At 42.2% G+C, this 12424-nt stretch overlaps 1 protein-coding gene across 4 annotated transcripts in view; it reads left to right on the top strand.

Moving 5' to 3' along the window:
- LOC145354356 (exocyst complex component 6-like) overlaps positions 1-12424 on the top strand; it is a 159932-nt gene that overhangs the window by 80798 nt on the left and 66710 nt on the right. For 2 of the 4 annotated variants that reach the window (XM_080205553.1, XM_080205554.1), the window contains exons 18-19: positions 539-718; positions 1429-1458. In XM_080205553.1, the coding sequence (XP_080061679.1) occupies positions 539-718; positions 1429-1458 (210 nt within the window). The remainder of the gene's footprint in view (positions 1-538; positions 719-1428; positions 1459-12424) is intronic. The other 2 variants (XM_080205555.1, XM_080205556.1) reach the window with 1 other exon arrangement.

Below are 12424 nucleotides of genomic sequence, written 5' to 3'. Positions count from 1 at the left end.
GAAGTACCATTATTTTCTAAAAGTATAATTTTCCATCTGGTTATAAAATTTTTTGCCTGTATTTTGGCTTTGGAAGATACACTTGAAAAATGTTCCTATGCATTATTGACTTTTCGCTTCTGTGAACTAATGCATACTAAATTACCTCAAACCTGTATCTAACCTCCAGCACAGTATTTGCTATACATGTATCAAACACGTTTTTGTTTTATTTTCCTTCAGGTGTTTAATAATATCAATATGATAGACTTGGAACATGTTGATTTCAGATTGTAATTTCTTTATCCTCAGATGTCCTGTCAGTGTTCTGTTTGCCTTTTAGTTTGATGTTAAAGGAAACTGGAAATATGATACGTTAATTTATTTTCTGAAACTTGCCTGATCCAATATCAGGATTGTGTTTTGTAGATGTGCTGAATGATTACTGTTTTACAAAGTGATTAGAAAAAAAATTTAACATTTGATAGTTGAACATAGACTGAAAGTTCCTGCAATAATAATGTATATCTAAATTATTTTAAATAATGGATTTTTGCAGGATGCTAGACATGCAGCAGAAGGAGAAATATACACGAAACTTAACCATAAGATTGATGAATTCATACAGCTAGCTGACTATGAATGGACTATGACGGAACCCAATGGTCGAGCCAGTGGTTATTTAATGGATCTTATAAATTTTCTCAGAAGCACTTTTCAAGTTTTTACACATTTGCCTGTGAGTATTAAATATAAGAATGAAAATCCTGAAATAACAAGTGCAATTATTTTCTTGGCTTATTTCCTGAAACCACTTAAATTTTCCTCTGTTATTCAAGCCTATAATTTTTTAAGACCATGCAGATTACTGTAATACATGCTGTTAGCTTGAAAAAGAATTAGAATGTCACTTTCTTTCCAACTAACTTCCTTGAATGGTTCTTGATGTGTGAGCTAAAAAGCAAATGAGCTTCACTGTTGGAAGAGAATTTCAATCAGCTACACAGGTGGCATTAATCCAGTTTTCAAAGATCTCCATATTGAGAAAAAACAGTGGCTTTATCTACAAAATGTACTTCTGTCCTGGCATTGATATTAAACTGCTTTCAAAATCAGACAAGATAATCTTTAAAATAAGAATTACCTTTTCTACATTGTACAGCAGGACTGAACAATGTGAAAGGTTGTTCATTTTTTAAAAAATTGCCACATAACACTCCTATAAACCTAAATATAAAGTGAATGTGATTGCACAGAATTAAGGCCCTTAGATGAGGGTTTGTATGGACATTTAATGATTTTTGTATTGTGAAGATGGCCATCTTGCAGCTGATCTAATTAGTAATAGTATGTTTTACTTTCCTTTTTTATTATTGGTGTTCACACTTCTTTCCACACCTGTTTACATTTGATTTTTTGTTTTGATTTCCTTGCTGGGTTCCTTCTCAGAGTAACGTCAATCACCATGCAGCAATGTCGGTGAGTAGCTGAAGAAAGCATGCACATCTGAAGGCTATGAACTGGCTACAGGCTTGTTGCTCAAGTCGAGTAACCTTCCATATAAATTTAAAAATCAACAACTAAACCTGCCCTTCCCTACACTACTGGCTTTTGCTTGTTCTATATAGAACACATGAATGAATGATCTAAAACAGAATAGGCAGGAATTGGGTTATCAATAACATTCTGTGATAGGGCAGCCTTCAAAATGCATCTGTCTGTTGTAGTGGTTGTTGGTTGTGTTTAACAGAATTAGCCCTTCTACCGAAAGATGGAAAGATTTAAATGTGTCTGAACAGTAGCATACAACAGCATTGATTGCTAGAAAGAACAGACTTTAGGCAACACAAACTTTCTTGCTTTTGTTAAATGCGATTTAAAATATAATCTTTTGATTATGCAGTCTTGTGGACTTTAGAAGTAAAAAATATGTATTTAACATGAAACTTGATGTTCCATTCTTGTTGTGTTTATAGTTTTTCTTTCATCCCTATGAGTAAATTGTGTATTATTGGAGCACCACAGAATTGAGATGCACCATGTACCAGTGGCATCCAATCTTTCCATGGAATCAAAGTATTTTGTTTCCCAAAAAAATGAGTCCTGTTACAACCACAAGTTGCAATTTCTAGTTACAAAATACAAGTGATGCTGACACAATTTGCAGTCAGCATTTGACACTTGTGCTTTATGCCGCAGAAGTTACTGAAGACTAATTCAATATTTACTTTTCATCACTATCTCATAATCTGTTGTTTGTAGAATTAGCCATATTAGCAAATGTTAAGAACACAAAGCAGTTGGCTTAAAAAACGATTATAGCTGCTTGAAACTAACAGTTTGTTAGATTATTCAAAGCTGTAGTGGTGTGATGAAGCAGTTCCTTTGGTTGCTCTTAAAATATTCATTCCATTTATAATTTGGGGTGGATAAAGCTTCCTTTCGTGCACTTTATAAGAAAAATACCGAACTTAAAAAATTGTAATTGTATGCATGACAAATCTGCTTTCCAGCCATTCCCTTCCATTACACTGTTATTTCTAAACCTCTTGACATTGCAATGTGAGACACCCATGTGGCAACTGTCTGCATTTTGCAGATATTCAATATCTTGAACCCAGTGCCCAGTTGTCCACTTTTGTAGATCAAAGTAGAGATTTTGAACTTTCATGCTTCACTTATATCACCCCAAGAGCCATTCTGCCTCCATTGTAATAATGGCCCTGTCTGCTTCATTTGCAACACTGCCCCATCCCCCTCCCCCTTCTGCTGATCCTTGTCCTTTCTGAAATGAAATTGAAAAAGAGCATTGTATTTACCCCTATTTAAATTGCATAAAAACGACTTGGTTAACCAGGAGCCTGAGGAAAAGAATGAGGAGGCCTATTTGTGTGGTAGTGAAATCAGGAATTCTCGTGCACAGTGTGAAGAAACGCACAATCCCCCAGTGTGGCAATGGCAGTGAAAAACTAAGACTAGTGATGAGGGATGAATCAGACGAGAGTGCTAATGTGAAATGATGTAAAAGAGAAGTTTCGGTAGAGCTGTGGGAGGAGGCTGCAAGTCCATCTGTCAACAAGGGGAGGGATGAGGAATTCCTGTGCGAACTGGTGGGGAGGAGTGAAGTGTTGTCTTGATATGGGGGAAGGGAGAGAAGAGAGAATGTGAAGTGGGGAAAGGGAAATAAGAAGAGCTCCATTGTGAACTGAACACAAGTTGGGAAGAATGCCAGTATGAACTGAAGGGATTAAAAGGAGACCATTTTAAAACAATTAAACAAAACCAATGTATACATATGTACACAAGAATTCTTCTGCAAGAATTGAGGGGACAATCTGTGCAAATTGTTGCTGTTATCTTCTGTGATACAATAGAACCATAGAATATCTACAGTGCAGATAGAGGCCATTTGGCCCATTAAGTTTGCACTGACACTCTGAAAGCGCATCACACCCAGGCACTCCACGATGGAATGTTGGGTATGTCTTCCACAAAAGTACAAGCACTGCCCTGCTATACTACTTGTAAAATTATGTTCAGGATTGTTCCTTATTAGCTTTCTTTGAGCTGTCTCAATTCTATCGAAGCTTTCTACTTCAGCATTTATGAACACAGGCCATGCACCCCCAAACATGTAAAACATTGACTTTGTTGGAATAAATACTGCATTAGTATTTGCTGTCTTTCATTTTTATCCCATGTGAAGTGACTTTGGAGTCTTGCATCAGTCAGTGCATATCATACGTTATACAGTTAGCAATGCTGGTAGAAGAGCCTTGCATGTCTGAAGATGGCAAAAATGCCTCATTTGTTGACTTGTGTTGTTCCACATGGTGAGGGCAAAGTCCAATGACTCAGTGACTTGGGAATAACACATCAGCAGGGGTGTAATGAATAGTTTAAAGTTTGTTCAAGCTGAAGATAATCTATTGACCATCTCCCTAAGCTACAGCCTCATTTCCAGTCCTCTGTTAAGCACACTGTTATATAATGGCTGATGAAAGCAGAATGTGCTAAAAGTGCTCAGCAGGTCAGGTAGCATCTGTGGAGAGAGAAAAAATTCTTCAGCTAGAATTTTGTGAAGAACACTGAGCAGTGGCAACAGAGGCACCTTGCATTCAAGCTGATGCCTCCATTCCAGAAGAAATGTGGTGAATATTTTTGCCTTTGCAAACAGTGTCAATTACTGTCTTGATATGGATTTGCCCTGCAGGCTGCCTAATATTACCCATGTCCCTGGGGTGGTTTGGAAGGATCCAGTAGAATGATAACTTCACGTTGCGATAACCTTACTAATTTCAGAATTAGTCTGCCTCATCTGCTGTACTTCTGACCAATTAAGGTATGGCGTTAACAGCAAACCTGGTGAAGAAGGGTCTCCTCCAACAATTTTAGGTACGCATAGTGAGATCTTATGTATGAGTCTGGGTTACTCCAGTATCAGCCTAGTAAACCTCCTCTGCACTCCCTCCAAGGCCAAAATATCCTTGCGTAAGTACGGCGCCCAAAACTGCACACAGTACTCCAGCTGCGGCCTCACCAATGCCCTATACAGCTGCAGCAAGACGTCCCTACTTTTATATTCAATCCCCCTCGCGATGAAGGCCAGCATCCCATTTGCCTTCCTGACCACCTACTGCACCTGCAGGCTGGGTTTTTGCGACTCATGCACAAGGACCCCGAGGTCCTTCTGCACCGTCGCCTGCTGCAGTTTTTTGCCCCGTAAGTAATAGTCCTTCCTACCATTATTCCTACCAAAGTGGACCACCTCGCACTTGCCAACATTAAATTCCATTTGCCATTTCCTGTCCCATTCGCCCAGCCTATCTAGATCCTTCTGCAGACTCTCCACACCCTCTGTGCAATTTGCCGTTCCACCAATCTTGGTGTCATCAGCAAATTTCGACACCATACACTCGGTTCCCTCCAGATCATCTATATAAATGGTAAATAGCTGAGGCCCCAGCACCGACCCCTGGGGCACGCCACTAGTCACCAACCGCCAATCCGAATAGCACCCATTAACCCCCACTCCCTGTCTCCTATTTGACAACCAATCCTCTATCCATGCTAACACCCTACCCCCAACTCCATGCCCCTTTACCTTCTGCAATAACCTCTTGTGAGGTACCTTGTCAAACGCCTTCTGAAAATCAAGAAAGACCACATCCACCGGCTCTCCTCTATCCACCGCCCTAGACACATCCTCGTAGAACTCCAATAAATTTGTCAGACACGACTTCCCCTTAACGAAACCATGCTGCGTCTGCTCTATCAAGCAATTCCCCTCAAGATGCCTCGCTATTTCCTCCTTGATGACGGATTCTAATATTTTACCTCCAACAGACGTTAAACTAACCAGCCTATAATTCCCTGCCTTTTGCCTGGCACCCTTCTTAAACAACAGCGTAACATTAGCCGCTTTCCAATCTTCCGGCACTTCCCCAGAATCCAGCGACGTCTGGAAAATAACCACCAAGGCATCCACTATCACCTCCGCCATTTCTTTCAGAACCCTCGGATGCATTCCATCCGGTCCTGGTGACTTGTCCACAATCAGTCCCTCCAGTCTGTCAAGCACCACCTCTCTAGTAACAATAATGTCATTGAGACCCTCCAGTCCTACCACCTTTCCATCGCTAACACCCGGCAAATTATTCACGTCTTCCTCCATGAAGACAGAAACAAAAAAGTTATTCAAGACCTCAGCCATTTCCCCATCCCCTACCACTAAGTCCCCCCCCCCTCATCCTCTAAGGGTCCAACGTTCACCCTAGCCAGCCTCTTCCTTTTTGTATATTTATAAAAACTCTTGCTATCCTTTTTTATATTAAGCGCTAGCCCAGCTTCATAGTTTCTCCTACCCTTCTTTATCAACTACTTTGTCAATCTTTGTTGACATTTAAACCTCTCCCAATCCTCTTCTCGCCCACTACTCTTAGCTACTCTAAACACCTCCGCTTTTAATTTAACACTTTGCTTCACCTCCTTCGTTATCCACGGCTTATTACCTCTCCTCCTACGGTCCTTTTTAACCATCGGAATAAATTTCTGCTGAGCACCAAGAAAGATCTCCTTAAAGATCCTCCACTGCTCCTCAGCAGACCTACCTTCCAACGCGCTCCCCCAGTCAACATTCGCCAATTCTTCTCTCATCCTACCGTACTCCCCTCTGTTCAAACAAAGGATGCGTGTCCGGGAACCCACTTTCTCCTCCTCCATCTGCACCAGAAACTCCACCATACAATGATCACTCTCCCCAAGAGGATCCTACACCGCAAGGTCCCTACTTCTACCCGCCTCATTACATAACACCAGATCCAAGATAGCTTGCTCCCTCGTCAGCTCCAACACACACTGTTCAAGGAAACTATCCCGGCAGCATTCCAAGAACAACTCCTCGAGCCCACCGCGTCCAACATGGGTCGGCCAATCAGTATGCAGATTGAAATCTCCCATAATTACGGCCGTTCCATTCCTGCACACCACACTTATTTGCGCGTTTACAGCCCGCCCCACCTCCAGATCATTATTCGGGAGCCTATAGACGACACCCACCAGCATCTTCCTCCCTTTGCTGTTCCTAATCTCCAGCCACAACGATTCCACGTTCTGCTCTTTGGTTCCTATATCATCCCTTGCTACCACCCTGATGCTATCCTTAATCAACAGAGTTCCCAGAGCTCCCAGTCCCTGTCACCTTGCAGCCAAGTCTCTGTAATGGCCACCAGATCATATCCATTTGTGCTGATCTGTGCCACCAGCTCATCCACTTTATTCCGAATGCTTCGTGCATTCAGATAAAGTGCCTTCATCCTAGCCTTCGCCTGGACCCTATTTGCCAGAACACCACCAACCATACTCACGCCCCCTACTCCCTTTATTATTGGGACATCCTCGGTCTCTTCCCTTACCTGTACCGTCTCCTTAACTTTAGCCCCCGTAATGTCAACAGGTCCCACCTACCCCAATACTGATGCCAATGCCCCATAAATTCAAACCCATTCCTCCCACACCAATCCCTGAGCCACCCATTCACTTCCTTAATCTTATCAACCTAATGCGCGTCTGCACTCGGTTCAGGCAGTAGCCCAGAGATAACCACCTTGTCGGTTCTACTTTTTAATTCCATTCCCAGCTTTTCATACTCCCTCCCCAGATCCTCAGTTCGCATTTTGCCTACGTCGTTGGCACCCACATGTACCACAACGACTGGATTCTCACCCTCCCATTCCAGGATCCTCTGCAGCCCAGATGCGACATCCTGGACCCGAGCACCAGGCAGACAACACACCCTTCCAGCTTGCAGGTGCAGCAGGTGGTCAGGAAGGCGAATGGGATGCTGGCCTTCATAGCGAGGGGGATTGAATATAAAAGTAGGGAGGTCTTGCTGCAGCTGTATAGGGCATTGGTGAGGCCGCAGCTGGAGTACTGTGTGCAGTTTTGGGCGCCGCACCTGCGCAAGGATATTTTGGCCCTGGAGGGAGTGCAGAGGAGGTTTACTAGGCTGATACCGGAGTTGAGGGGATTGAGCTATGAGGAGAGGCTGAATAAACTAGGCTTGTACTCGTTAGAGTTTAGAAGAATGAGGGGAGATCTCATTGAGACGTATAAGATGATGAATGGGTTGGATAGGATAGAGGTGGAGAGACTCTTCCCGCTCAAAAAAGACAGTAGGACTAGGGGGCACAGCCTCAAGATAAAGGGGAGGCGGTTTAGAAAGGAGTTGAGGAGGAACTTCTTCACTCAAAGGGTGGTGAATCTCTGGAATTCTCTGCCCGTTGAAGTGGTGGAGGCTGCCTCGCTAAATATTTTTAAGAAGCGGGTTGATGGGTTCTTGATAAGAGAGGGGATTAAGGGTTATGGGGAGAGGGCGGGAAAGTGGAACTGAGCCACAACAGATCAGCCATGATCTTATTGAATGGCGGGGCAGGCTCGAAGGGCTAGATGGCCTACTCCTGCTCCTATTTCTTATGTTCTTATGACAGTGTCAATACCCTTCACCCCACTATCCCCAATTACTACTACGTTCCTTTTCACCTTCTCTTTGCCTATGTCCTGCTGCGTCACTGTACCGTGTGCAGTTTGCTCACCAACCTCACCTCCCTTGTTCTCGACCAGACTGGAAGCAAGAACCTCAAACCTGTTATGCAGATTGAGAGGCTGAGTCCTCCGCTCCCCCACCCCCCTTCCTCCGTGCTCCCCCACCCCCCTCTTGTTCCTGACCCTTAGAGTTAGCCAGTCCGGGGGGGGGTGGATGTCACTTGCACCCCATTGACAATGGCACCCTCTCTCCCCCTGATGAGCCTCAGTGTCTGTAGCTCAGAGGCCAGCTCATCTACCTTGAGCTGGAGCTCCTCCAGCAACCTGCACTTACTGCAGACATGGACACTGGGAAGGACCCTGGGGTCCACCAGTTCCCACATCATACAAAAACAACACATCACGTGCCCCTCCATTTTTCACTGTAGTAATATTGAAAATTTCCACACGAACTTACCTAGCCCTTTTTCCCCCAAGCCCTTTTGATCTTAAGCCCTAATAGCTCAATCTGCTTCCCACTCACTCCGCTGCCTGCTCCAACGCTGCCCGCTGTCTACACCAGGCCTCCTTGTAAACCTGGCGCTGTTTTAAAGCCTGCTCCCCCACAACTCCCTGCTATCCTCTCCCTTCAAATTCTTAAAGCGGTAAATACAAAAAGCCCGCAAAAATGCTTTTAAATGATTTAAACAGTTCTGCAAGGTAAGTTCTTACTACGAAAGTGCTTTAAATTTATTTAAACAGGTTTTTAACAGGTAATTTCTTATGTCTCTCTGCTCCCTCACTCGTCTGCTCCAGCAAACAATGGCCTTGGTTAGTCTAAAACTTGTACAATTGTAAAAAGCACTTATACAGATTGATTATTTAAATCTTGCTATGCGTGAAGTCTTATCTTTAAAAATTTGTGGGTTACAGTATGACATGTATTTGCAGTATTAAGAACCGTTTTGACATGAATTGTAATTTTTAATACTGCTTGTTTTAATCAGTTGGCTGGTGCACAAAATAAACAGTTGCCATTTTGTATTCAACAATATCTGAAGCGTCAAGTTGAAGCGCGTTAACTTGCTCAGTTACAGGCAGATGAAATTTATTTGTTCTGTTTTGAGAGTTGATGCTTTTCTTGAGGAATGGGTGCTACGGCAAAGTTGTTCATTCAAGTAACAAGGAATCCTCGATGCACAGTTCATAGTAAAACATAGTGCATAAAGGGCAGCTCTTAACCAAATTTGGCTCCAAAGACTGTCATTCAAAAGCCCACATTGGTTGGCCAGAGAATGGGCTTTGTTGCTGATTCTACCAAATGTCACCTCATGCTGTTTTTGATTGGCACAGTTTGGCAGGGAGGATGGATGTATCTATCACTGGCTAGTTAATTGTGCTGCCGGTCTTATCCTGACAGCAGGTCTTTGATTCTTAAGTGGCTCAATGCAAAGCGAATTAGCAGTCTGTAGTCGTATTTCTCATTCGGTATGTCCTGACTTTGGTGAATGCTGCTCATAAATCATATTGACTGGCATTAAGCAGAATGATGAAAGCTGCTTTTCAGACAGCTAGTGCAGAAGTATCCAATACTGATGACATCCCATGTAAAGCTGTAGATACCAAATCCTTTGGGAGTCTCAAAATTAGAAAGCGTCTTTGTGGCAACTGTTCATAAAGAAATCTGTGAATTAAGCATCTGCTTCTGCCTGGCAATTCAGAGTATTGGGAATTGATTTTACTGTTTAGTAGTTCAGTTGTGATTCAGCAGAAAGTTGTGGATGCATGCAAAAAGATGTCCTATAGCTCATTCCATTTTTGACCTGGTTACTTGATTAGTGGGCAAAATGAGAAATTGTGGTGAGTTTTGAGTTACCAAACTAATTTCTTAAGTCAAACGCATACCTCAACGTGTTAACTCTGTCTTGGTAAACAGCCATTTATTTGGAAATTCAAATTCTCTATTTTAATGACACTTTTTAGCTTTTTATGTCTTACATGGGTCATTTTGTTTTCATGTGGTACATTTTAATCTCGAGTCATAAAATTGATTTAATATTGATGAAGTTGAACCTTTTTGATGACTTGCCTTTTTAATGTTTTAATATCCGATAAATTAGGTTTGAGGATTTAGTTTACTGCTTCAGCTGCTCAGGAAAATTCCTTGCGCCAGTCGGTCTTCTTTCAGTCTACAGGTGATGCCCTCCAACTAATTAGTTATAAACTTGTTGAAGCATCAATAACAGTTTCATTAATTAATCCCAGAACTATTCCATGCATAAAACAATTTTATGAAATAAAAAATGTTATCACAGTACCTCTTATTCTGGGACAATTTTGATTTTTTTTGTGTTTTCCCAGTAAGTGAACAGGGAAAAATTCAGACATTGCATTAACCCTTATCATTGAAGCAAGTTTCAAATTCAATAATCATTGCCCATCCCACGGTGTAACAGTGCCTGTTCTGCATCAGAAATTTTACTTAGAATCATAGAAACCCTACAGTGCAGAAGGAGGTCATCTGGCCCATCAAGTCTGCACCGACCACAATCCCGCCCAGGCCCTACCCCCCATATCCCAACATATTTTACCCACTAATCCCTGTAACCTAGGCATGTGAGGACTCTTGGGGGCAATTTTTAGCATGGCCAACCAACCTAACCCATGCATCTTTGGGAGGAAACTGGAGCACCCGGAAGAAACCCACACAGACACAAGGAGAATGTGCAAACTCCACACAGATAATGACCCAAGCCGGGAATCGAACCCAGGTCCCTGGAGCTGTGAAGCAGCATTGCTAACCACTGCCGCCGTGCTGCCCTTGGCTAAAGCAAAGCCCAAGTTACTGGGTAAAGGCAAATTACTGTGGATGCTGCATCTGAAACCAAAAGAGAAAATACTGGAAAATCTCAGCTGGTCTTGCGGCATCAGTAAGGAGAGAAAAGAGTTGATGTTTTGAATCTAGAGGACCCTCTGTCAAAACTAAAAGGCATAGAAAGTGAGAGATATTTATACTGTAGGATGAGAGAATGAAAGATGAGTCATAGCCACAAAAGCAAGGAGGAAAGGTTGCTAATGGCAGCCCATAGAGAGAATAGAAGGTGTAAATGGCCAAATAGCAGACAAGCTGAAATCAGAGGGTAAGCTGTGACAGATAAGATGAGGGGTGAGATGGGTGAGAGAAAGGGGAAGCAAAGGGGAAATAGCTGGTTCCAGCTATTAAGGTGTCAGGATGATCAAAGTAGTTGGTATACAATGTAGTATCATGACTGTACATAAGAAAACACATTTGCCACTTTTTTGTTCTTTAGCTCTTGAAATCTTCTTTTATTCCAAGTGTGCAAACAATACCAAACGCAGGAAATTAAAAGCAACATTTTAGGTAACAACCAACAAGCAGAAAGCTCCTGGAGCTTGCTTAGCTGATCATCTTTGAGAGATTATAGAGTAAATTTAGGCACCAGTTTCTTCAATTGAATACAGATATCCTTACTTTAGCCTTTATCAAGAGGTGCACAGAAAAAGGGTGAGGGCATGGGAATGGTTCCAGTCAGCAGTGGACTGAGAATTGTATGGTCTGATAGATTTATCCTGTCGAGAGTACATTAAAGTACATGTAAAATCATTTTACAGAAAGTATTTTTTCATATTTAGAGTAGTAACGTTTGTAATGTATGCATAGGCTTTTCAATGAAAAATGTTTACTGCTATAAAATGGTGTTGTGCTTAAGGTTTGGCTGGACCAACATACTCAAACTAAAAATTGAGCAGTGTAACTGGTTAAAGCTGCAGGCATTAATGCATGGTAGGGGCTGCATTGATTAAGAATCTTTCATAAATTTTCCATTGTGTTTTATGTTACTGTGGGACTGCTTGTCAAATAAGAGAAAATGGGCCATGCTTCCACTATTGACCTCTACTTTGGAAGGATGTGTTATGGGAGTAGGATTCGGTTTAGTTGTCATATCTCCTTGTCGTTCTGCACGCTGACTCTGTCAAAGCTCACATGAAAATTTAAGGGAGTTGATAGCAACTGTTAAATACTACCCAGCATTAGAGGAAAAACTAGGTGAAATGTGCTTGAGAAAATTGTTGTCATAATAGGGAGTAAAATGTAATTTGAGGTATAATAAAATATTGTAATGGAGTCAGAGGTTTACAGCATGGAAACCAGCCCTTCAACCCAACTTGTCCATGCTGTCCTTTTTTTTCCAAACTCCATAGGCTAGTCCCAATTGTCCGCATCTGGCCCATATCCCTCTATATCCATCTTACCCACATAACTGTCTAAATGCTTTTTAAAGAACAAAATTGCACCTGCCTTTACTACTACTATGGCAACTTGTTCCAGACACTCGCCACCCTCTGAAAAAATTGCCCGTCTGGACCCTTTTGTACGTTCCCCCCCTCACCTTTTAAACCT

Source organism: Carcharhinus amblyrhynchos, chromosome 17, assembly GCF_965287045.1.
Source record: "Carcharhinus amblyrhynchos chromosome 17, sCarAmb.v2.hapA, whole genome shotgun sequence".
In the NCBI taxonomy this organism is placed as follows: domain Eukaryota; kingdom Metazoa; phylum Chordata; class Chondrichthyes; order Carcharhiniformes; family Carcharhinidae; genus Carcharhinus; species Carcharhinus amblyrhynchos.
Note: the sequence above shows the minus strand (reverse complement) of the source record. Positions and strands in the feature narration are given on the sequence as shown.